Raw genomic sequence first — 27,473 nt, forward strand, 5'->3', positions numbered from 1 at the left:
ATACCAGGAGAATAAATTGGATGCATATTTCTTATACCTAAGTAAGTTACAAAAATCTCATTTCATTATCAAAAATGAAATAGTAATTTGACTCAAGACTTGTAAAATTGTTACCATATATGCTTGTGTACAAGTCAAGCTTGGTTGCTAACAACATAGACCCTAATCTGCTAATGCATAATATGCCAGCAGGTCAGGGTCTGAGTTGTTTGTTCTACTGATTACTGTAACAAGCTGCATAAGCCCAGATCTTCTGGTATATTATACAATGGCAGATCAGAGTCTGTGCAGTTTGCAGCTTGACTGAACTTAAAAGTGAGTAAATATGGTATTTTTAAATCTATTTGATGATATTGCTAAAAGAAAATGATTGATATTTCTTGCACCTAAATGAGTTCACATTAAAATATTAAACCTTTTATTTAGAATGAGAGGTTTTTATTCAAAGGGCATATACTTATTATGAAACACACAAAAATATAGAATGAGAGGCTTTACTTCTAAGGGCATATACCTATTATTATACACACAAAAATATAGAATGACAGCCTTTACTTCTAAGGGCATATACTTATTATGAAGCACACAAAAATATAGAATGACAGGCTTTGCTTCTAAGGGCATATACTTATTATGAAGCACACAAAAATATAGAATGACAGGCTTTGCTTCTAAGGGCATATACTTATTATGAAGCACACAAAAATATAGAATGAGAGGCTTTACTTCTAAGGGCATATACCTATTATTATACACACAAAAATATAGAATGACAGCCTTTACTTCTAAGGGCATATACTTATTATGAAGCACGCAGAAATATAGAATGAGAGGCTTTACTTCTAAGGGCATATACCTATTATTATACACACAAAAATATAGAATGACAGGCTTTACTTCTAAGGGCGTATACTTATTATGAAGCACACAAAAATATAGTATGACAGGCTTTGCTTCTAAGGGCATATACTTATTTTGAAGCACACAAAAATATAGAATGACAGGCTTTGCTTCTAAGGGCATATACTTACTATGAAGCACACAAAAATGTAGAATGACAGGCTTTACTTCTAAGGGCATATACTTATTATGAAGCACGCAGAAATATAGAATGAGAGGCTTTGCTTCTAAGGGCATATACCTATTATTATACACACAAAAATATAGAATGACAGGCTTTACTTCTAAGGGCGTATACTTATTATGAAGCACACAAAAATGTAGAATGACAGGCTTTACTTCTAAGGGCGTATACTTATTATGAAGCACGCAGAAATATAGAATGAGAGGCTTTACTTCTAAGGGCATATACCTATTATTATACACACAAAAATATAGAATGACAGCCTTTACTTCTAAGGGCATATACTTATTATGAAACACACAAAAATATAGAATGAGAGGCTTTGCTTCTAAGGGCATATACCTATTATTATACACACAAAAATATAGAATGACAGGCTTTACTTCTAAGGGCGTATACTTATTATGAAGCACACAAAAATATAGAATGACAGGCTTTGCTTCTAAGGGCATATACTTATTATGAAGCACACAAAAATATAGAATGACAGGCTTTGCTTCTAAGGGCATATACTTATTATGAAGCACACAAAAATGTAGAATGACAGGCTTTACTTCTAAGGTCATATACCTATTATTATACACACAAAAATATAGAATGACAGGCTTTACTTCTAAGGGCATATAATTATTATGAAGCACACAAAAATATAGAATGGCAGGCTTTGCTTCTAAGGGCATGTACCTATTATTACACACACAAAAATATAGAATGACAGGCTTTACTTCTAAGGGCATATACTTATTATGAAGCACACAAAAATGTAGAATGACAGGCTTTACTTCTAAGGTCATATACCTATTATTATACACACAAAAATATAGAATGACAGGCTTTACTTCTAAGGGCATATACTTATTATGAAGCACACAAAAATATAGAATGGCAGGCTTTGCTTCTAAGGGCATGTACCTATTATTACACACACAAAAATATAGAATGACAGGCTTTGCTTCTAAGGGCATATACTTATTATGAAGCACACAAAAATATAGAATAGCAGGCTTTGCTTCTAAGGGCATGTACCTGTTATTACACACACAAAAATATAGAATGACAGGCTTTGCTTCTAAGGGCATATACTTATTACGAAGCACACAAAAATATAGAATAGCAGGCTTTGCTTCTAAGGGCATGTACCTATTATTATACACACAAAAATATAGAATGACAGGCTTTACTTCTAAGGGCATATACTTATTATGAAGCATGCAAAAATATAGAATGAGAGGCTTTACTTCTAAGGGCATATACTTATTATGAAACACACAAAAATATAGAATGAGAGGCTTTACTTCTAAGGGCATATACACAAAAAGTGGTGCTGTCAGTCTTTCAAACGGTGTTTGTTCATTTTGAAACACATGAAGTAGTGATGTTCACCTATCTAAGGGTATCTGTTTATTCATAAACAAAATATGTTGCAGTGGATCTAAGTATATTTGCTTATTCTGAAACACAGTGATGTAATAAATATAAGGGTATCTGTTTATTCTGAAACACATACATTGGTGCTTTTGATGTATGAAAGGGCATTTGTTTATTCTAAAACATACAAAGTGGTGCTGTATATCTGTCTGGGTGTATTTGTTTATTTTAAAAAACACATAAAGCAGTTGCTGTTGATCTAAGGGCATCTGTTTATTTTGAAACAAAATGTGGTGCTGTGGTTCTAAGGATATTTACTTATTCTGAAACACAAAGGGGTACTGTAGATGAAAGAGTATATGTTTATTTTGAAGCACACAAAGTGGTGCTTTAGATCTGGGGCATCACACATATTTAGTGGTGCTGTTTTATTTTATGAAACTGTTTTCTATTTCATGGTGTTTTTTTTATCGTTACTGTAAACTGGTCAATAATACACATTTTTTAAGATTAAAATACCCATATTTTAATGATATTGACCTAATTTCCAGTTCAGCATTATTATACTAAGTAATTTATTAGAGTTTATTTTTAATAAATTTGTGTTCTCTTTATAGGATATGGACTCCAAGGTTAAAAGATTAATGAAAGCTGTAATGCTTGATAGAAAGAGTTTAGCCTTTGAATATTGCAAATCATTTGCTCTCAGGTGCAGTTCACCTGTTCCATTACATGTTCAGGCTCCCATTTTCTAATTCAGTAGTTATGATGGTCAACCTTAACTGAATTGGATGAAATAACCTTTGAAATGATGAACCAATAATTTAAATGGTATAGAGAGGAAGGGTGCCCTGATTGGCATGTTGTCTTGCATTATTTTCAAGGTTTTTATCTCCTGGTGAGTGGAAGTATTAAGTTTGAGGACTAATGGCACAATTTGCTGTCTGATTGATCCACAATTGTCTTGATGTTAGCCCACATCAGAAGTAGCTAATGAATTGATGGACTTCAGTATCTAGAGAGACAGAAAATCTTTTGAAAATCAGTCAACCACTGCTATAGAAAAATGCCATCTATGCACAACTAATATGGTCTTGTTGTCATTCTGTTTCCATTCTGGCTTCCTAATTAGATTGTATGTGCAGGGAACTCTGTTCTGCATCTATTCATTAGTTCAGGTAAAATTATTTGTTTGTAGCTCACCGGTTATTTTAAGTGTTTGATATCGATGTCTGCAGTTTCTGATTGAATATTCCAGCTGTTTTTTACTGAGCATATGGCTGTTCTTTCATGTGTATTCCTCAGAGGCTTAGACTGGGGAAGACCTACACACAGGTTTAAATAGGCCCTGACTACCTTGATAACAGTAATTAGTGATTCAATCAGAGGGAAATTAGCAGAGATACGTAGAATTACAGGTAATTTCTTGGCCTACTGTGTTTCCACACATGTCCTCTGTCAACTCTAGAGACTCAGTACCATCATCATTATAGAGGCTTCTGAGCTAGTCAAAAAAGCCAGCTATAAGAAACCCAAAGAAATGGAAAATCTAGTTCATCTATTATGTTGGAGCTTTTTTTTAGTAAGGTTTAGAAGCTTCAGCATCATAAGGTATATAAATAAATCAAAAACAATAATTCTGCATAGTGATTGGTTCAACGAGTATGGTATTTTTTAACCATTCCACTGCTGGTGATGGAAAATATAATTTATATTCAAATAAATTTTATTCTGCAGAATATATTGTCTGATTGGTTGAACATCAACATTGCAACAGTAAAGGGAACAACATAGTGTCAAAAACCTTGTCACCATTGTGATATCAGGACTCTCCCAGAGACATTCCCTCCGCTTAACATTTTCCAAAGTGTATTAGAACAATGAATGAAAATGTATTGCTGTAAAAGTCAGTTTAGTTTGTTGTTGTTGTACGGTTTAATGCCATGTTTCAGCGCATGATAGGCTATACATGGTGGCCATTATTAATGGTAGAGGAAGAATCCGGGAAAGCCCTGGAAAGAACCACCAACCCACAAGAAGCTATTGGCAAGCTTTCTCACATACCCACATTGGCTGAATCCAAGACTCGAACCCAAACAGACAGGTGAGATGGCAGTGATCCATAATTTAAAGCGTTTTAGACCTTTCGGCCACTCGGGTCTCCCTCCACATAACATTAATATCCTGAAATCCATAAAGGCCACCTCCATTGTACAAATGTGTTATATTATTGTAGTCATTAAAAAATGCAGTTGTTATGTATGCACACCATAAAATGTTTAATTAGACTTTAAAATCTGCTTTTTTTATTAAAAAAAGTATTTGGCAATCACTGTAAACAATCATTAGTTTCCACATGCCAAAAACAGATATGACACACATTTATCCCATCTGTTCAACCTAGCCATTCCAGTGTTTAATTTCCCTACGTAAATGTCTATTTGATATATATTACAATTGTGCTTTTGTACAGCAAATATGATGCACTGTGTTGCATATGGCTGTAACCATAAGAGTGATGATGGGGCAAAAAGGTTCTTTCTTTTTCCGAAAGACACTGTTTACCAGAAGAAGAAAAAAGTGGATTGAAGCTGTGGGATCAAATAGGGTGAGGGATGGGAAAGTTGCACCTGTTATGCCAGATTATAGTCAATTCAGCCCAACTTGAAAGACAATTTGGCCCAACTTGGCAATAGTTTGAACAAGTTTTTTTCTTCAAACAACAAGTAGATACTATGTAAGATATATATATATATCTGTGTGTGTGTGTGTAGGACAAAATGCTTTTGACAATTTTTATAGGTTGTAAAATACAATAGGTTTTAGGGAAAAAAGGGAACAAATTTAAACAGACTAAACTGTCTTGATATTCTTTATAAAAAAAATAATTATACTTCGTAACATACATTTATGGTAGAAAACACAAACTGACATCTTGCTCATTCTTATTAATTATGCTAAAAAATATATGCATCTGCACAATGACATTCTCAGTTTAAGTCTTATTGTCAAATTATCAATAATCATTTATAAAACAATAATACTTAACAGATAATAATCTACAGAATACATATACATTTTTCTAAGAGTAGTGTACATGAGATATTATAACAAATACATTTAATTTTAGGCTTCAGGTTGTAACACTGCTGCTACACACTCAGTTACACATGAGAGAGATAGAATAATGACGAGCATTTTGTCAGTTTTTAGTTGCTGCAATGTGAAGCTTGTACTAGTTAATTTTAGTGTTTGTTTTTATTTTTAAAGTTGATGTCTTTGAGTGTGCACACTTAAACCGAAAGCTTGTCATTAGTAGTCAATATCGTCAATCATATTTGCTCTATTATCCCATACAAATAAGAAAAGAAATGATTTTGTATTGAATTTGTGCACCCCACACACACACGCACAGCACAATAAAATAGATAAACGAACATTTATTTGAAAATAAAATGAAAGAAACTAACCTTGCATTGTTATCATTTATTTCTTCTTTTTTTTTTCATCATGTGAAATTTATTAAAGAAAAAATTTATTCATGAACTCCATATATGTAGCAGATGCCTGGCTGCGTTTGCATCATTACTGTAGTGTGTATCGCTTATGTCAGATAACAAAATTACAAAGAGACGAGAATATCAACTGATTGCTTGAAGGCAGCAGCCATTCACACATAGTTAGATATAAGGTGCAAAATGACCAGGATTGTAGTGTATCCAGGTTGTCTATACGACCTGTATCTCACAAATAAAAATCATTTTAAAATACATTCACTGTGAGTGCAAATGATAATCTTTTCACTAGCATGGGTTACAAAAGTATTATTAAAGCAAGTTATTGCTGTGTATACTATTTACCCTGCATACATCAATTGTGATTCAATATGGCAAACAAATAGAGCCCGGGTGATGAATAAATACAACTGGCAGCGAGCAATAAACTCCTTGCTTAAATGTACTGACAGGATATCAAATACAAAGGTTATTTTATTACAAAGCAAGCCAACCCCCGGAAACTGACTTTGGATCTCTTTAAGTGTGCCAGTTTTATGTATGAAGTGTGCCGACATAAGGAAGCCATCTTTGATTCCTTTGGATTCTTTTAAATGTGCCGATTTCTTTTTTTTTGTTGACAAAGTTGGCCAACATAGGGTAGCCAGCATTGATTCCTTTTTACCTGTAATAATGGGAATTGTAAAAATAAATTGAAACAATGGAACAGTTTTGAAAGCAACACAATCTAGTGTGTCATGCATGCACATCGATATAAGGCTGAACAGTAAACTACTTTCAATAATTTTATCTAAATGTTCCCTAGCGATAGTTTATTGTGTTTTATTTTTTGACAACAAGAAGCATGTACTTCGTCTTGTGGGGATAAATTTATGTCATTTCCAGTTGGCATCCTTTATAGGTGGGAAGTCATAGCTAAGGGGAAGTAGCAGGAGATACTTCTATTTCGCATAATTAAATTATTATTTCTTCTCTACACTTGATAATTTTTTTATTCTTTTTGTATGAGTATAACTACTTTTAATTATGTAATGCAAATCTGATGTAAAAAGAAAAATGTTAGAGTATGGCCAGTGACCTTTAAATACAAAAATGTCATCTCAAAAATATAGTATGCAAAAAAATTGATCAGCTTACAAAAAGATCAATTATATTTCATTCAGGTGTAAAAGTTTGCCTACTGTTGAGGGTTGCATACAGAAGTCTTCCTGGGTGTAAGTTGATTAATACAGTACATTAAAATGTACAGGTTTTTTTCAGCATCAGGACTTTTCACTTATCCAAACTAATGAGACATCCTTGTAACTTCCAGTTTATTTGTTATATAATTATCATTGTTCTGAACATTCATTCATCAGGACAAAATCAGTGTCTTGGGGCAATCCTGATAATTAATGTTTGACTGCAGTGGGAGTAAAATATAGTCAGGTTTCATTCATCCATTATGTGCTTACCTGGCCATCACTTAATGTCAGGTCATGAGTGTGGACCATATAATGGAAGTTAACTAAATCTTTCACCACATTATTATTACTAAGTGTATTAACATACACACTTACTTATAATTTGAGTCAAAATGCAAACAACAAAGATCCTGATCTGCCATCCCATAATGCATCTGCAGATCAAGGACTGTTTTGTTTGTTCTATTCTGTTGATTACTCCTGACAAACTGCATAGACCCTGATCTACCTGTGCATTATGTGATGGTAGACCGGGATTTGTGCAGTTTGCAGTTAGACTCAACTCATAAGGAAGTATAGATGGTACTTACCTCCAATTGTAAGCAGCATAGACTCAGAATGTCCTCAGCCATTTCTGTTGGATACTGTAAAAGGACCATGTCCAGCCAGATGTTCATTGCCAAAATTAACAATTTCGGAAATATCACTTCAATAACTTCCTAGTCTCTTTCAGGAGTTGAAGTTATTTTAATCACATTTCAAAGAAACAATTTTCCTCGATTGAGTGTACTCTGAACTGCTTTCATGTAAGGAATTTGCATTTCAAAATCTGTGATGTTCTTCAAATGATTTCATTGTAAACAGTATATATTCCAGGGCATTAGAAGAGGCAGACATGGGTCAGCGTTGTAGATCCAGAGATTAGACAGGGCATAATGAGATGGTAGTTCTGGGTTCATGTTGTAGGTCCCCAAAATCTAGGTCTATTTTGTAGATTCTGAAATCTACCAGGGAATTAGGAGATGACAGATCTACTAAGGCATTAGGAGATTGCAGATTTGGATTCATATTATATCTTCCATGGCCAAAAATGCTACTAACAGCTGCCTCGCTTGGCACTCAGCATTAAGAGGTTAGTGTTAGGACTGGTCAGCCTGGTGTCAGGATAATGTGACTGGGTGGGACATCATGCTACATGTCTCTGACATGTTGCCCCAGTGCTAGGCATCACTATAAACTGCCGCACTGCAGACATGATAGCAATATGACTGAAAAATTATTAAAGCTATGTTTAAAAAAATTCAAATCCATATATTCAGTGGCATTAGGATATCAGATCTAAGTTAATGTTGCATATCCTGAGTTCTACCAGAGTATTATGAATTAGCAGATATGGGTCTGTGTTGTGGATCCTGAGATCTGGGTCTGTGTTGTAAACCCTGAGATCTACCAAGGTGTTTTTAGATGGCAGATCTAGATTTATGTTGTAGGACCCCAAATATGTTTTTTGATGTTGATTCTGAGATCTACCAGGGAATTAGGAGATGACAGATTTTACCAAGGCATTAGGAGATTGAAGATCTAGGTTCTTGTTACAGATCCTGTTATCTTCCATGGCATTATGAGAGATCAGATGTAAGTTAATATTGCATATCCTGAGATCTCCCAGAACATTATGAGATAGCAGATATGGGTCTGTGTTGTAGATCCTGGGATCTGCCAATGCATTATGAGATAGCAGATATGGGTCTGTGTTTTAGATCCTGGGATCTGCCAATGCATTATGAGATAGCAGATCTTGGTCTATATTGTTTGCAGATGGCTGCATATTATATAAATTTGTAAATACAGTAACTGTACACAAAGATCCAGGCAATCAAAAATCACCATGAAATGTATAGTTTTGAGGTGCATTTTCTTGTGCTACTCTCAGTTTTATGTCTGCCCCAAGAAATGTTACGAGGTGCCTTTATAAAAATTCATAAAATGTTCAAATGATCAAGATTACGAATACCAGTACCTCTTATGAAATGCAGAAAGGGAAGGATGTTTTTGAGTAAAAAAGTTTGTTCAATTAAGAGATCACATTGGATTTCTTTATTGGAAATCTTGCGTTGATTTATAGCAGGTTATAATTTGCTAAAGACTTCCAAAGATCTTGTATACTTTTTGCTTTGTTTTGTTGTTGTTTTTTTCCTGACAGGACTGTTATTGAAGTTTGATTAAAAATTGAACAATCTCCTATTTGAAGTCTGGACTGAAACTGTATGACAGATTGGTGAAAAATTATGACCTGAATCTTAATATTCTGATTCAAAAGCATTATTTTTTCATACTTTGTGAGCCATGTGATCTGTTGCAGGGTCTGTACACTTGTTCATTTACTCCATTGCAAACAAGTAAAAATCAATAGCTGGAGAAAAGAGAGCCATTGCTTATCTAACATAGATTTTGTCAAGTGACATATTTGCATGATATATTTATATACTCCCATGTAAGTTTGGTCCAACTGTAAACAACATAGACCCAAATATGCTAAAGCATTATGCACCAGCAGATCAGGGTCTGTGGTTTTTCTTCTACTGATTAGTCTCAATGCAGTTTGATGTTAGAAATAAGTCTTTATATATGGTATCTATCACTCTGCTTATGAAAGTACCTGTCTCAGAACCAGGACTTAAGAACTTTATGTTGTAGCTTGAGAAGGCAGTTAATGTGTGAGGTGATGAAGCAGTAGTAGTATCTATCTGTCCATCCCCCATCCATACACAAGATGGTTTCTACAACACAGGGGCTGTCCATTTAGTATGTATGCATTGGGGGGGGGGTTAACCCAAATGCATACACTTGCGTCTGGGGGAGTCTACTGATAATGTATGTACGCATAGGAAATGGGGCAGGGGGGACCCTGGTATCCATTTATCTAATATGTTTGATGGCGTTTGAATTTTAGCAGACACAAACAAACTTTTTAAAGTTATGCAGCTTATTTATTTGATGCAGCCAGATATTCAGTGTCATTGGACTGTCTGTTTTATTAAACATGTTAATATTATTAATCCTCGATTGATTCTGCATGGATTAAATAGTGGCTGTTCTATAAAAAAAAGTATGCATGTGTACAGGGAGGGGGAGGGGTTAAGCTTTGCCAGATTTTTGCATACATACTAAATGGATGGCACCTTACCTTGCTGTGGTCTTTTCTTCTTAAACGTCATATGTAGCTTAACCATGGGTAGAAGCAAAAGACTGGTGAATGTTGGAACTTCTTGGGGTAAGGATCATGGTTACTGGAGCTGAAAATGGGATTCCCCATTCTGCATGATAAGTAAAGTTTCTTTGGCCTAATTTTGATTAGACTTAGAATTGGGGCAGCTTCCTTTTGATTCTGAAGCTGAGAGCTGAAAGCTCAAGGTCACTGGAGCCAACAGTGTAACTTTTTGTTTGGTTTCCGTTTGATAAGTAAAATTTTCTGGACCCAGTTTTCATCAAACTTTATAGCATTCTGCACTGAGGTGGAGTCATCTCCCAGCTGATTCTTAAGCCCAGAAGTCAAAGGCCAAAGGTTGCCAGATTCAGATGTCAATTTTTGGTGTTCTGTATCATAAGCCTGTTTTCTTCAAGTTTCCTGCACCCATTTTTTATATATATCTTCTTTAAAGTTATATTACATTTGAGGAAGGGCAGCTTACTGTTGCATCTGAATTGATAGAACAAAGGTGAAGGGCACTGGACACAACATTGCAAGATTATGTTATATTTACATTTGTAAAAACTATGTTTTGGGTGAGAGGGGTGGCATCCTTTGGTCTGATGGATATTTTTTTATAATAATTGATGTTTTTTTATTTCAGTATTGAAGAGGATGAGCAGTTAGATCGAAAAATTTCAGAGGGAAGTTTCCTCAGGGAGGAAAAAAGCTGCTCTGTTCAGTGAGCAGTCTTACACTTACACATCTCACCAAAAGAAAAGACATCCCTGTTATTTGAGGTCAAGCTAGGAACTTTTGGCTTCATGGACTGGACCTAATACACTGAACTCTCTTGGTCCCAACAGAGCAAAGGGTTTCCAGCATTGTCCACCAGCAAGTTATATTTTTGGGAGTCATGGATGTAGAATATGGACAGTCTCTTTTCAATGTGTTGTGACCATCATGTGCCTACAAGTGTCAAAAAGCTGTTTCAGAAACTATCAAAGCTTTCACTGCTCAGTTTCCTTTGTCTTGCTTCTCCACAGTTGTAATTTTGATAGAGATAAAGTGAATGATATTTTTCTGTGATTACTTTGTTTCCTTTCCATGCATCCATTTTTTTTACATGATAGATTTGTGACAGCAGGCTTAGCAAGTATCCCAGATTGGAAAATGTGATTAGAAAGAAATACATGTGTATCCTTTGTGTCTTTTTCATGTTCAGTCTCTTTTCTTTTGAATGAAATTGGGAATATACTTCACTATATTTTTTTCCTCAGCATTCACACTCTCCTATTATGGAGAGAACAAAGAAGGCTTGTATTTACTTTAATGCAGAGACAATTTCATTTTAACAAAAGTTGGTACTTTTCTTTTTTGCCACCCTTGACAAGATTTTTTATTTTTTTGTCATCAGGATATTTTTCAGTCTTTTTTCATTAGTTTAAACTCAAAGAACAACACTGAAATTCTTCTGCAAGAGGTTTAATATAATAACATATACCATATAAACTTGACTGAATAACAAAAACTTATATAGAAGAAATTAGCATTTCTTTGCTGATACATCATCGTACACACAATAAAGATGATAAACCCATGGTTGATGATAATCCCATCCCCCACCAATTATGTTTGCAAATTTTTGCAAATATTTACTTAGGATATCAATATCTCATAATTTGTCCCTATAATACAAAATTTTTTCAGACTTGCCCTCTGCTCTTATCATGAGAGAATACTGTGTATGCTAGGTGTGTAACGTAACAGCAATATACATCTGGAATATCTGTATTTTTGTGATGTTATAGTATATAGTATATTACACCACTTCCATATGATGAGATACACAATACGACCTGAGAACCAGGGACAATTATGTAATTTTATAGATATGCTAACTCTTAAAATTATACAGAAGCTTAAGATTTGTTGACTGGTCTGAGTTTTTTAATATTTTACAAAGATTTCTTTTACATTCTGTCATATTGATAATTAAATACAGTTTGCCTTTAATAAGATTTTTAAAAGTCCTGCTTCTAACATGTTGAAAAGTACTAACATCATGTTTCCCCAGATAATTTGTTTTTAAAAGTCCAAATTGCCATAGCAGACTCAAGGTTGCAAGATATGGTTTTCATATCCAGGTGATATTTTTTGTTTAACTTCCTTGAAACAATGCCATATTTCAGTTTTATGTTTGTATCATAAAACAAGCATGATATTAATGCAAGAGTTCTGCTCCCGGAATGATGGAGAGTTTTGGAGTTTCAAAATACTGACTACTAATAACAATATTTCATTAAACCTCTTTGGGAATGACTATTGAGATTCTTTATATCAAAATGTATTTAATTCATTAATAACAAAACTACTTAGTAATTATTGAAATATGAACGTTTTTATTGACTGCTGTTCTACTAGTTCTTATCAAGAATTACAGACATTATTTTTTTCCAATAGTTTTTGAGAATAATTTTGTTATGTAAAGAAACAAAATTAGTTTACCTCATTATTCAAAACCAGGTACTGTATATACTCAATAATAAGTTGGGTCCAACTGAAAACACTGTACATTGATTTGATATCACATAATTTTCAGGTAGATCTGGATCTTTGTTGTTTATTCCATGATTAATCCAAACAAACTGCATAGGCTGAGAGCTGCCAGCGCATTTTACAATGGCATGTATGGGTCTATGTAGTTTGCAGTTGGATCCATTTTGTACACAAGTAAGGAAGGTACCATATAATTCATTCTGTCACAAATCGCATGCCATTTAAGCTATTTCTAAAAGGACCTTGAATTGGACCAGATATCCTCACCACTCCAAAGGAAATGTTGTCATCCACTTTTAGGGCACTGTAGTATATTAATTTGAATGTTTTTTTTTTTATTTCAGTACATTCATTTCCTTTATCTTTTTATTTTTATCTTATTATTGGCATCCTACAAATTCTTGTCAGCAACCAGTTTTTTTTCTTCTCATGATTCTTAAAAAAATATAAATTTTTACATTTGTGTTAACTGCGTGTTGTTCATTAGTGATATTGATAGTAAGTTTAAAAAGAAACAGTCAACATCAGCTTGCAAATGTATTTATTCAAAAAGCAGACCTGGATTGCAATGAATTCATCTTGTTTACATTACTTTGTAGGATGAAGCATGTGCTGGGGTGATGTATGTGCAGTAAGAGACCAATAAAGGGAGTAATTACTTACGATTATGTTATTACAAGTATATAATGTGGAAGGCTAAATAAATATTCAGTGAAACCTATCTTAAAAGACCATTTCTGTGAGACTGGATTCTCAAAAGGAAGGATTTATCGTTAATATGGTGTTGTGGCCATGAAAGACCACCTGTCTTGAGAGACCATTATTTTTAGCAGCAGTGGTGATCTTTCAAGACAGGTTCTACTATATGCATTTACAAAATTAAAGGAGCAATAAATTTCACATAACAATTACATATATGATATTGGATAATGTCAAATCAACATTATTTTGAGATCAACCTGTTTGAGAACATTCTAATAACTTTGGAGCATGCGGGGCCTAGGGCCAACCATGACCGCGTGGGGCCTATAACAGCGTTTCCAGTTTACCAGAGAATATAGCTTGACAAACTCATAAGGACGACCTTAGGCCTGAAGCACAGGGCCCCCTCAAGAGCGGGGCCTGGGGTGGTCGCCCCACTTTCTACCCCGAAACGCCATTCATGTTTGACTGAAACTAGTCATGTTCACTAAGAGAAATGTTCGGTTCTTTAGGATGACACAGATTCAACAGTATGAAAGCCTTTCTCTTAGAGTGGAAAATGGTTACAATAGTCATGACATTAAGTTGTGAAAGGTTGGTTGAAAATTTCAAAATATTTTTAAGTATTTAATGATTTTCAACCAAGTTTCAAACTTTTATGTATTTATTTTCTCAAAACAATTTACTTTGTATGTGGTATAGATTTAGATGTAGGTTTTCTGTCTTTAGTCTGAATTCTAACATGAATTCTCACATTTTTCTCAAAGAATTTTTTCCCTTTGCTTTTAATAAAAATATAGGGAATATTTTGATTGGATGTGACTAACCATCCATCTGTTCATAACTCGTCACTTCTTTTAAACTGCAGGGCAGAAATTCACCAATTTTGCGAAGATGCAGCTCACCAGTGTTACGGCATTCTTCACATAGTTTGATTCCACCTGGTAATGCTATAGACCCCATAGCTAAAATTATAAGTATTTAAAAAATATAAACACATTGAAAACTTTTAACATGAATCAGCTTAAAAAAGGTTGCGTCAAGACAATTGTGCTTAAATTGGACATTGTCCAAACCTGTTTCCACAATCAGCCTTTGTCTCTAATTGGTCAATATTGTATTCAGAGTTAGATATTGCTCACCCAAAATTATCTCTAATGAGCTGCTGTTGTAATTGATTTGTGTCAGCCAAACTTGACATGAACACAAAAGCCATTCCATCAGGTTAGGCGCTTAAGCTTGATGAAAATACTTAACAGATTATGCAGGTATATATGAGACATGCATCTGCTAATCTCATGGCATCTATATGTCCATAAACAATGGCTTACAATAAGCTTTATCTGTTATATTTGTTACATGAAAATAGTGACTGGAGTGCCCCAGTGCAGCCTAAAGTACATTTTTCATTGACCAGACAGAAAGTGACAGTCACTAATAAATATATATTTACATAATATACCTGCTAATAACATCCATTTAATAACTGTTACATGTCACTTTATTGTGCAATGAGTTAGCAGTTGTTGTTTTGGGTCTAATGCCACTTTTCAGCACATGATAGGCTATACATGGCAGCCAGTATATCTGGTGGAGGATGAACTGGAATAAATCATGGCAAGAACCATTGACTCATAGGAAGCAACTGGCAAGCTTTCCCATATACCCATGCTGGCCGAGCCTGCAACTCAAACCTACGCAGACATAGGTGAGATGTTTGTGATCTGTAAAGGTGAGCGCCTTAGACTCATCAGCCACCTGGGACTCTGAAATCGATTAGAAAAGGAGTAAATTCAGATATCATGAGCTCTTTTCTCTAATAGCAAAATCCTGTGAATTTATTAATATGGGATGGAAGCATACATCCCCACCAGTATGCTTTTGGTGTAATGATTACACTTTTTTCACTAAATTACATTTTATGTTCGCTGTATATGGATTATGCTCTTTTGGTTCATTAAAAATTTTAAGAAACAAAATAATAAAATGTTGTTTTCTTCATTTTTATTATCATCTCTTTAAATCCAGTGATAATTATAAGAAAATTCTAAAAGAGAAGACTGCTGCATAAGAATAAGTAAGAGTACTCATTTCCTGTTGTAACAACTGTTTATGACCCATTTCCAAGAAGACTGACAGGTTTCTTCAAATATGAAAATATCCTCTCGGATTAATTATATTGATAAGTTAGCTAGCAGATGAGTCTACTTTTAAAGAAAATGGCACCAGATGTTTAGCAAAACATTTTACGGTTTGGGTTGTGAATATTATATGACAGAAAATGTAAGAGCAGATGGATCTTTTCAAACTTAAGCACATGTCAAATCAGAAAATCAGGTATAGAATGGACACGTTGGGCTTTCTAATTTACAACTGAAGTTGTATGGAAGTCTTTGGAAAGTTGGGGTAAACTTAATGAATTCTAGCGGGAATTGCGCCAGGGTTTTGACACCGCTCGGTCAAGTAAAGACCCCTGGCTTGTAACAAGAAAATTTCAAATCAACAACACTTTACAATTTTTAAAAGAAGAGTATAAGATTAATATTATATATATAATACAACACTTTGAGAACATAACATGCTTATTGCAGAATTCCAGTTCACGCTCATTTAGTGAAAGTTCAACACAACTCTGGCATATAATATATAGATTATACATGTTATGCCCCAGTAACACTGTTTTACAACTTATAATAGCAATAATTACACTTATACCTCTCACGGGGTTGGCATGTATGTGGAAGTCATGATGCACATAAATACATAAATACACGTTCATTCATTCTGCTTGGATCAGTACATTTTGTGAAGTACTGTACTTGTATCTGGCAGCATTTGATTTAAAATTACATACATGCATGTAAGTTAGTTATTTCTGTTTTGTTGAGCTTTAAAATCACTAAATCTGTGCTAAGCTCTGTAACTTTGTTCACTCACTAATCAGCATATGTTACATTTAAACTGACTAAAATAACCTGGAAGTATTGTTGCACTTTTAATTATTTAATACTCATTTATTTCATTGCAGAATGCATTTCAGAGTGGTAAATATTTGATTTTGAGTCCCTAAATCAAATGAGAATCATGTGGTAAATTAGAAATGATCTTTGACAGGTATATTATGTTATTATTTGATTGTTACTTGTATGATCTGATCTGTTAAATGTACAACAATATATAGACTGAAAGAATCCTGTTATTATTTGATAAGATTTAATCCATAAGTTGAAAAGTACATTTCACTTGTGTAAACTGAAATGATTACTGTACATTTAGCTGGCATTTTGCTTATCCCCTCCACAGCTGACCCAGCTCCCTGCATACATGTACATTTATTCAATTTTTGGTAAACATCTCATTATCACTTTATGGGAGTTCAGTGGGCATCAGTTATGGATCCCAACTACTGCCTTATGATGAGGAAGAGCTGTGTGTGTGTGTGTGTGTGTTGTTCTCTGCATAATTTGCACAATAATCCCTTTGATTTTTGTTATACAACTTTCTGGGGCTGATGGAAGCATAAAATAGATATGTACTTTACCCTGTTTATAACTTTTTTTTATATATCCTTTCTTTGTATATTTTCCATCATTCAGACATGTAAGAGTCAACAGTTTCTCTTGGATTTTAATTTTAAATGTTTTGTTTTGTTTATGTATATTGGTTCTTCCCCTGATGAAGAGCATGTTCAGCTCAAAACATTGGGAAGTTGTTTTATATTGTACCATTATCAAGTGTGTCTGTGTCTCTGTGTGTGTGTGTGTGTGTGTGTGTGTGTGTGTGTCTGTATGTATGTGTGTGTGTGAGAGAGTCTAAAGCATAATAAGAAGTACATAACCAAATATGTTTCATGTGCAGATTGCATGGTCTAGAGATTAGGACCTTAACGCTATTGACATGTAAGGTGCTGCAGTGCATATTTCATATTAAAAACTACCATTAAGCTAGTCATGGCAAAAGTTGTAGAATTCTTGCTACCTTTGCATATTTATTTACTGCATTTTCTTCTTTTGTATATATATACAACTTTTTCATCACTGAAAGTGAGGAATTTGCATGTCAGGATTTTTCCATAAATAATGTTCTGTACATCTTAGTCAAATATGTTAACTGTTTAATTTCTGTAAAATCTTGTAACTCCCATCTTATAATTGTTATTTCACATGATATTTTTTTAAAGACGTGGTTTTATTGCTTGTTACTGATATCCTTGACCTGCCGTTGTTTGTGCCGTTGTACGAATTGTACCATTTATATTATAATACTCAGTGAAACTAATAAAACTGCCATGGAAAGTGTTAAACTATATCTGCTTAATTTATTCAAAAATGAAAGAAATATCTATAAACTCTTCAAATTACTTGCCAGTTACCATTTCTCCAAGCATAAATAAACTTGTCTATTTCTGGATATACATCCATGGTTCATGCCACTGAAATGAATGCTACTTGACAAGATTGGAATGTCATAATTTGGCCAGGATGTATAAATTGATCATTTATGATGTCCGTGTTATTAATCTGTCATATATTTCATTTCTTTCCAATGAATATTAACTGCAACAAAACATTTATAAATAAATATGACAAAAATATCATTAAATACTAATAAAATTCATTTATAAAATTCTAAGTTTTCAATAAAATTTCATAATTAAATATGTAGTGAATTATTTTTTTCATGCTGCTTCATAAAAAAGATTTTTTCCCCTTATGTTAAAATATTTCAATGAAAATTTTCATTCTGTATAGTTCTCCATTATATTCATTTTTTGTAATATGATATATGAAGTGCATGTTATAGCAACCAAGTTTTTGCATTGCCTTTGCCATTCTGTAAATCTCAGTCATGGGTTTCCAGTTAATATAAAGGTAAACAAAACTAATAACAGCAGCCTTGGGTTGAACAGCTAACACTCACTCCCGCACCATAAACTTGTAGCAAACAAGGCATTAGTTAAATTAGACATTTCTTTTGGGGTTTTTCATTTGAAGTGTAGGATGTTTTCATTTAAAGTGTAGGATGTATTAAATTTTATTTCGTCAAATATTTCTTAATCAGCACTTCTGTCATAGGCAATGAAAGGTATTGACACAGTTGATGACATCAGGATCTCAAAAGAAATGCATATGGTTGTGAAAAATATTGTGCATGTATCAAGGATGGGCATGAAGTTAGTATGGTGAATGATAATGTAGGATGAAAACCTTTCACTGAAATTTTTAATGTACTTTCAGTTTTTTTTCTTCTGAATTTCGTAGCTACATAGTTATGCATTTGTTCCATTTTAGTGAAATATGTTAATCAGTCTTGTTTTATAGGTAGTCTTATGTGGGCTTGGGTCGACTTAGGTTCCTAAAATTTCTCCTCAGGTTGAAATTTTACATTATTTTATGATATTTTACATAATTTCAATATTCTTATGAGAAGTAGAGAAAGGATGTAAAATTGTGTTTCCCTTTTGAAATTTAACACATGGAAACATTATTCTAATTATAAGTTGAGATGTTCCTCAAATTTTAGGAATTTGCGATTTCTTCAGAAATACGGCCAAAATGTAACATTTTACAGCTGTATTTTAATCTCTGAAACCTGGTGAATCGTCTGTAAATAAAGCATTGTCACTAACAAAGCAATAAGAAAGATTTTTTAAATCTCAATTGGATTAAGAAATTTTTTATTTTTATCTAATTCCATTACCACACCCTACAAATTAGCATAGTACATGTTATAAAATATGTTGACACTTCCTCCCTAACAATTAGTGTTAATTGTTTAGTGGATACCAATAATTTCGAGAACAATGGTTGAAAAATGTTCAAGTTATGATAATTTAAAATGTAAAATTTATTGATAGATTATGGACATTAGGCCGTAAGTCCAGCAAACTGTGTATTTGAATGTAAATAACATGATGCTTACACCTTTGCCAGGATAGTATTGGTCAGCAGTAGATAATTATTGGAACATGTTAGGTTCTGAGTTACATACAATGTTATATTAACTGGGACTTGATATGGTTCTCTTAGTCCTGCAACAACAGTATGATTTCCATAGTTGTCAGCATCTTACAATAATGACATGTTCAGCTACCATAAATACACTATCTTAGCATGTAACTAACTGTTTATTAAACCTTTTCACCAATATAGCTTCCTCACCAAATTACAGAAATTGTGTGCTCAGTAAAATTGTGTGATTTGCATTATGTAGTTATACATTTGGAACCATTTATAATGGATCCATTGAATTTAATACATAGATTTTAAATAATCACATTTGCTTTAATAAATAACATGTAGATATTCTGTATTAAAAAAATAGTATATGACAGGCTCACCTGGGCCTTCTGTTTTGCTGTTTTATATCAAGATGAAGTTAAGTATAAACAGATGAAGTTAAGTGTAAATAAGTCTGTGTATGTGTATCCCACTTCACTTTAATAGCAAATAAATCTAACAGACAGTCAATCAGTTTTATTTAAAAGTGCATCTTTTGTTCAATTCACATTTAAGATTTAAGTTTGTTAAAGTTGATAAATTTCAGTGAAACAAATTCCTGTTGAGTTTTTTCTCATGACAATCCATAAATCTTGATTTTAATTGATTTTTATGTGTATTTACATTAAACTGTTGTCTATACTCCATTCTTGGATTATTGAAATGAAACCACTTTTCAAATGCTGTTTTATTGTTTGCTTAAGTTGTATACAGGTCTTTGTGATACCCAGTTATATATGTATATTTATTTAGCATAAAGTCCCAGGTACATTGTACAGTGTAAATATTTTTTAAAGTCTGTTGTGTTCAAAATAGATTTTAAGGAAGTGTATTTCATTGCAAATTTTCATGGTAGCTGTTTTAATGGCTAATCTAGGCAAACTGATGCTTTTTTAAATGCTGTCATTGAAATTGCACAGTTTGTTTTTTCAAAATGATAATATTGAATTAATATGTCATCCTCTTGAAAACACAGATATCAGAAACAAGAATGTTTGACACCATCAATGATGATGATAGTGGTGGTGATAATATGGATGATAATGATATAACTTGCTTTGATATTCAATTTGTATTATTTATTTAAATCAAGAATTATTTTTGCCAAGGAGATTGAAAGTTATCTGAAATTTTACTTCTAAAATTATGCTTACACATGTTACATTGCAAGGATTTTGATTTGTTGAGGGAAAATTTCTGCCCGTTTACTCAGTACTGTCAAAGCTCATAAGATGAATCCAACAGCAAATACCAGGTCTTCGTATCATTTATACAGTGACAGATCAGGGTCTATATAGTTTGCAGTTAGACTCACATATATGATGAGAATACACGGTTTAATCATTTTTTTCCTCATCATCTGCAAATACATATTAGCTCATTTAAGACAAGTATGATACCTTCCAGTTACTGAAAATTATAATGATGATTTTCCTGACTGGGGGGGTGTCATGTATTTTATTCACTTTTGTTTTAGAATAGTTCAGAACTAAAAGATCTCATTAGATGTTATGAGTCTGTTATAGTCCACTGTTCTTCCTAGGAATTGTTGACACTGTCATGGTTTGTGCGCAGTGCATAATTAAAGGTGTTTATTAAAATCTGCAATGTCATCATAAACATTACAAAAATCAGTTAAAGAAGCAAATGTATTTTCGTTTTTTTTCCCATAGTTCACATCATGATCGCAAGCCAAGATTACTTAAAATCTTTGCATTTTTTTGACACACTCTTTATCTTGCATCTTCTTGAAAAGGTCCTTTCATAATCTGTAGAAAGATGGAGCACTCAAAGTTAATTAATGGACATCAAAGTAAATAAAAACTGATATGATTCTTAATTAATGATATCAGGATTATTATGAAAACATTGCATGTACAGTGTGAGGCTAATATTTTATCCTAATTGCAAAATTGTTACTGTCAGACAAAAAAAATGTGAAATGTAAATGAAGAAATAATGCACTATGGGTTTCTTTTTATTACTATTGTTAAAACATGTAGAATTTGAAGATTAAAACTGCATTTTGTTCTTACTTGGATACAAAGAGATATTCCTTGGGCAGCATCCACTTGAAGTTAAGATTCATTGATCAAACTGAACATTTTCTTTACTTAGTACTTTAAAAACATAATGGCATAACTTAAGTCAAAGATACAGTTTTCATGTATTCTTTCTTGCAACATATTTGGGAAAAATACACAAGGAACAACATAAAAATTAAGTAATGGATTTCAACATTTTCAAAATCACCATTATAAATTCAAATTTAAGGTGAATTCCATCCAACCCACCCCCAGCTATCCCAGTGCTAAGTAAACCAAAAGATAGCAGCATGGAAAATTTAACAATCCAACCATTTCCATCCAGTGATAGTTAATCTTCCATCCAGAAGTTTAGGGAGTGGGGGTGGGGGTCTTTGTGTCTTTATTTCAATTAATAAGAGAAATACTGTTAGCATCAAAACCTTTATTTGCATAATGTATGACTGAGATTCCTATCTGGGTGCTGGGTACTTTTTTCATATTTGCAATCCATAGTTTTATGGAAAGATTTAACAAACTAATACATTTACATACACGTTACATCTTTTCATGCTGATGATGAAAGTGACATGTTCAGTGCACTGACAGTAGACTCCATCATCACTGACTGTGTGATACTGTCAGTGAAAAGACTGAACCTGTATCCATGGTTTTGTTACCAGCAGTCAGGTAAAGCATTGTACCAAGCAGTCTTTCCATCAGCCCTACTTTTGGTTACTTTTTTTTTCAGACTTCCTATTTTTCATACTTTTTCCAAAATGGCCCTACTATCCATACTTTTATTTCTGTTGTTGAAAATAAATTACACTGCATGAATTGCCATAGCAAAGCAAATTATGATATAGCCTCTGTGATGTGAAGCTATGTGTTTAAAAAGAGGTAGGCAACCTGGACTATAGGGACAGCTAATATGTGAGTGCATGCTTTTTGTTACAGTATACAAAGGCAAGTCAAGTAAAGGTTTTATTTTTTCATTAATTTACATGAATTGTATATTACTGTCTTTATCTTTATCCCACCAGTTTCCTACTCTTTTATTTAAAGTAAGCCTGTTTTGTTGATACTTGATCACAAAGGGTTGCTGTAAAAGACTGACAGTAGATAAGGCCTGAGCAAGAGGGTTATTGATCTGCATTATCTTAATTACATGACCTAAAAACAGAAAGAAAAGGTGTTAATATGGGGATAGAGCTTGGTGAAATTTTTTATTTTGACAGCAGCTAGTAGAATTTGATGTAATATGTACTTAATGTATTTTTGTTGTGCTTTTTTCACAAAGATTTACTTTTAGTCGCTGACATTTAAATGGTGCTTTCTTTGTTGTGAGATGCCAATTAATGCTGTGTAAATTTTGTTAGGTACTTCTTAAAATCACCATATTCTTTATTCTCATATATTTTTTTCAGAAGTGAATGTGGAGTACAGAACAGTTCATCATAATTTATTCTTTGATGGTAGATATATTCATTTTAATTCAGTGTTACCCTATAATGTATTTGTCCAGTGATTAGATTGATGGATCAGTCTTTTAAATTTGTCAAAAATATGGTGTAGGCTTATTATCTGACAGAGATGTCCATAGTAAATATTGTTTTGCTGTACTGACCAGACAAACTTTGGGGGTGATTTATCATCCATTATACATCTGTTAGCACAGGTATGTTATTGCTGCTCCTCTTGAGGAATGCCATAAAGTATTAAACATTCATCCCATAGTCTGCTTGGTCCTAAATGAAGATGGTGCTGCTTGTGCATCCAATATGGACACCACACTTGTCATCTTGAGTATATTTTTATTGTTACTCCACCATTCACTGAAAGACTACTTATGATGTCGATCTCATCCTAAATGAAAATGGTCTCAATCTGTACTCGAGAATGGCTCCTACAGCAATCATATTGACAGAAGGTTTTCACTAGAAGATTTTTTATGATGACTAATTTGTATAACTGAAAATGTTGCAGCTCTGATGTCAAATATGGCAGCCACAGTGGCCATCTTGAAAAGCTTGTTAACACTATTCCTCCAGAATGGAAAGTCATATCAGCATAGGGTTCTCACTGAAAGACTGCTTATGATGTCTAGTTAGTCATAAATGAATATGGTGCTGATCTGACATGCAATGTGGCCACAACAATGACATCTTGAAGATCTTGTTATAGATGCTGGTCATGTTAATATTGTGCTTTCACCAAAAGGCTTCTTGTGATGTCTAGTTGATCCTAAATGGAAATGGTAGCAATCCTATATTTGGTATTGCTGCCCTCTTGAGAGAAAAAATTTATTGTTACTCCTCCAAAATGGAAGATCATGTGGGGTTTCCCCAGAAGACTTCTCATGATGTCTTGTTGGTCCAGAATGAATGTGTGGACAATCTGACATCCAGTATGTCCACAAGAGAAGCTAATTTGAAATTCTTGTGATTGATAAACAGTAAATTATCAAAGATGGTTTCATCTCTCAGCAGTTGAAAAGAAGAAATGGTCTTATCTTAATTCCTGGAAATTATTTTTGTCCATTAGAGGCTCATTCTCCCAGAGAGACTCATGCTTTAAAACGAAGGCAAGGGCCTATTATCAGGCATGGGCTTATCATCAGACAAACATGGGTGGGGCAAGGATATCCAGTCTTGTTTATTTCTTTGTTGATTTGTAATTTTGTTATGCTCTTACACCATTGTTATATATTTGCTTTTCATACTCTAGTTTTCATGTGAGATGACAATGTATTTTTAATATAACAATTCATGGTATAATTATAGACTATTGTCTTTCAGATTTATACACACTTTAGAGAGGCACTTGCATTAATTTAAGTTCTTCCATTTGAAATAAAGATGTCAAGACTTTTCAAATACTTAACATACCCGTAATACTTATGTAGATTTTGCATGTAAGAGTATTTATTCCCAAATCTTATAAGAATGAAAATATAAGTATGTCTTACCATGTTAAATATTGTATCTGAAATGATGACATAGAGCTTTATTCCTGCATTTGTTTGCAGGAGGGATATGTAGCAAATCTAGTGCTTGCCTAATGTATACATGTATGTAAAAAATATGATAGGTACTGCATTTTCTTAATTTGCAAGTATGAATTGTCTTGAAGTTTATAAAAAAATTAGGACTCTGAGTTGTTCATTTTGCCTTTTTAATTTTTAGCCCAACTGGTCATAGACCAGAAGAGCTTATGAGATGTCATATTGTCTTCATCACAACATCTGTTTGGTCCTAAATGAAAATGGTGCCATTCGGACAACCATTATGAACACCATAATGGACAGCTTGAAAAATCTTGTTTTCGATATGGTCATATCAGTATGGGGTTTTCACTAGAAGACTTACTATGATGTCTGCTTGTCCTAAATGAAATTGGTGCCTTTCTGATGTCCAATGTGACCACCATGACAGCCATCTTGAAAATCGTATCACTAATCCTGCTGAATAAATGTTGCCATCATGGGGTTTTCACCAAAAGACATGTTATGAAGTCTGTTTGGTCCTAAATGAAAATAATGCCAATCTGATCTTGCAGATTTTATCACTATTCTGGAATGATGACCATATCACTATGGAGTTTTCACCAAATGGTTTCTCGTGATGTTTAGTTGGTCCTAAGTGAAAATGGTGCCATAGTGGATGGTGATGTAAACTATGTTGCCTAAAGTAGCCTTTTAACCCACTCAGCTTCCAATATTCACACTCCAAAGGGTAAATATTATGTACAATAAACGTGCTACTGAGTCTGTTTATGCTTGCTACTAATATTTATCTGTATTTAGCAACCACCTGTTTTTAGGAGACACATTTTTTATTTATTGCTGAAGATGGTCTGATTATAAAAACATTTTTGTTCCCAAGTTATTGTAGAAAATATGTTGGCTTTGTGTTACTGTATGTGTGTGTACAATGTCATTTAGCTTTGTGTTACTGTATGTGTGTGCACAATGTCATTTAGCTTTGTGTTACTGTATGTGTGTGCACAATGTCATTTAGCTTTGTGTTACTGTATGTGTGCGCACAATGTCATTTAGCTGTTCAATACTGATCAAGGCCTAAAACGTTCGCTAAAAATGGGAATTGTCACTAGCTGTGCACAGCGGTTTAAAAAAAGACATACAAACAAATACTGCATTTTAGTTTATATAGAAGTAGATAAGAGTATATTATTGGTTACAGTTTTAATTCTACCTGAAATGATGTACCGGCAGTAAATGAAAGTGCTAATACTCCAGAAATGTAATCTATCATGACTATCGTCACATTATTCATTTTTCTTATTGATTTAGAAAGCCTGAAGTACTCTAATGCCATAACTTTTCACAACAGATACCTGAAACAATAATCGTCTCCTAAATTCAGTATGATTATGGTAGTCACTAATTAAATAGGGTAATCAAGTTAATATAGTATGTAGTAATTGTAACACAGTGACATAAAATGCAGTGTCCAGTCCTTTAAATAGCGAGTCTCATTTTATGATTGTTGCTTGTTGCATAAAATAAAATAAAATTAATTTGCACGATCTTGTCTTCATTCTTCTACTGTTTTTGATTTTAGCTATCATCTACAAAGTAATAGAGACCCTACTCAAGTATGGTAGCAACTCTCAGCTACGTGATGTGTATAGCATTGCCACTTCACAGATAAACACGCAACTTGCTGGAAAGATATTAAATATATTATATTTTTTAATCAAATCTTTTTATATGAGACACTACTCTCGTCGTTTAGATCATTCCTTTCCCGGACGTTATGAATGATGTCACAGTGCTATCGCAATGGATGGCCAGACAAATGAGAATAGTGACGGCAGTCACGAATAAATCGAACAATTTTTTTTTTTAAATGCGTATAGTGACATTTATGATGACAATGTCTCTCTAGAAGATTTAGTCATTATTTCAATTCAACAAAATTGTCAAACTTTGTTAGTTTTGAGCATTTTAAGCAAATGCCATTCCGTTGCACGCAAAGTCAGTTATTTTTCCTGAAAACGTGTTCCAATAACTAGTCTCATGACCATGTTACATCGTTCCTGAAAGCTAATACATTTCCTCATCCAGGCTTTGTCTCAATGAATTACTCAATAGTCAGCAAGCCCGAAGTATTCTTAATGCTCGTAAAGTAAGATGGTAAAATTGTTGTTTGGGGTTTTTTTAAATCTTAGTTAATCCTGCTCAATGTCACTATTGGTAAAACATACAGGCCGAAGTTTCAGTCAGCTTGCAGATAGTAAACTCCATCGACTGATTGATAGACCTTAAGGCCAACAGATGACAAGGCATGGAAGGGAATTTCATAAAATGTTTGAGTAAGGTTTTGTTTATAATACGGGTTCTACACACAAAAAATGCAGTAGATACATTTCGGTGAAATTTGTCTAGTTTCTTGAATTTATTTGCAATTCAGTTCATTATAATTTTTTAAATCTCGTTATATTTCTCTCTTGGAACAATTTGATTTTGCAAATAAATTCATTCGGCTTTAATTCCATTTCAGTGCACGAGCTTATTACTGATTTAAATGTGTTTATCGAGGTGTGAGTGGGATCAAAACATTTATTTGAATTTTTCCGTGCTTTTGAGGTGTCAAACTTTTATTTTCCTCAACATTTTGAGAGGGACCGTTTTGTTGTCAGAGAATCCTTTACAAAATCATTTAATGTACGTTGGAATATAATATCTGCGATGTATCAACAAAACTGTCAAAGTTGTCCCCACTGGACTGTTTTGTGCTAAAATGAAAACTGCCATTGTTAATTAATTCATTTCCAATTTTCATCCGAGGTCAAACTGATCAGAAGCCATCGTCGTTTTGTGTGC

At 33.4% G+C, this 27,473-nt stretch overlaps 1 protein-coding gene across 5 annotated transcripts in view; it reads left to right on the top strand.

Moving 5' to 3' along the window:
• The window catches only part of LOC149808356 (EH domain-binding protein 1-like), a 205,686-nt gene extending 179,513 nt beyond the window's left edge, over positions 1–26,173 (top strand). For all 5 annotated transcript variants that reach the window (XM_089976051.1, XM_089976077.1, XM_089976070.1 and 2 more), the window contains one exon: positions 11,006–26,173. In XM_089976051.1, the coding sequence (XP_089832177.1) occupies positions 11,006–11,087 (82 nt within the window). In that variant the 3' untranslated portion in view covers positions 11,088–26,173. The remainder of the gene's footprint in view (positions 1–11,005) is intronic.
• The last annotated feature ends 1,300 nt before the right edge of the window (positions 26,174–27,473 follow it).

This window comes from Sinohyriopsis cumingii, chromosome 1 (genome assembly GCF_028554795.1).
Source record: "Sinohyriopsis cumingii isolate HCF-2022 chromosome 1, ASM2855479v2, whole genome shotgun sequence".
Taxonomy (NCBI): domain Eukaryota; kingdom Metazoa; phylum Mollusca; class Bivalvia; order Unionida; family Unionidae; genus Sinohyriopsis; species Sinohyriopsis cumingii.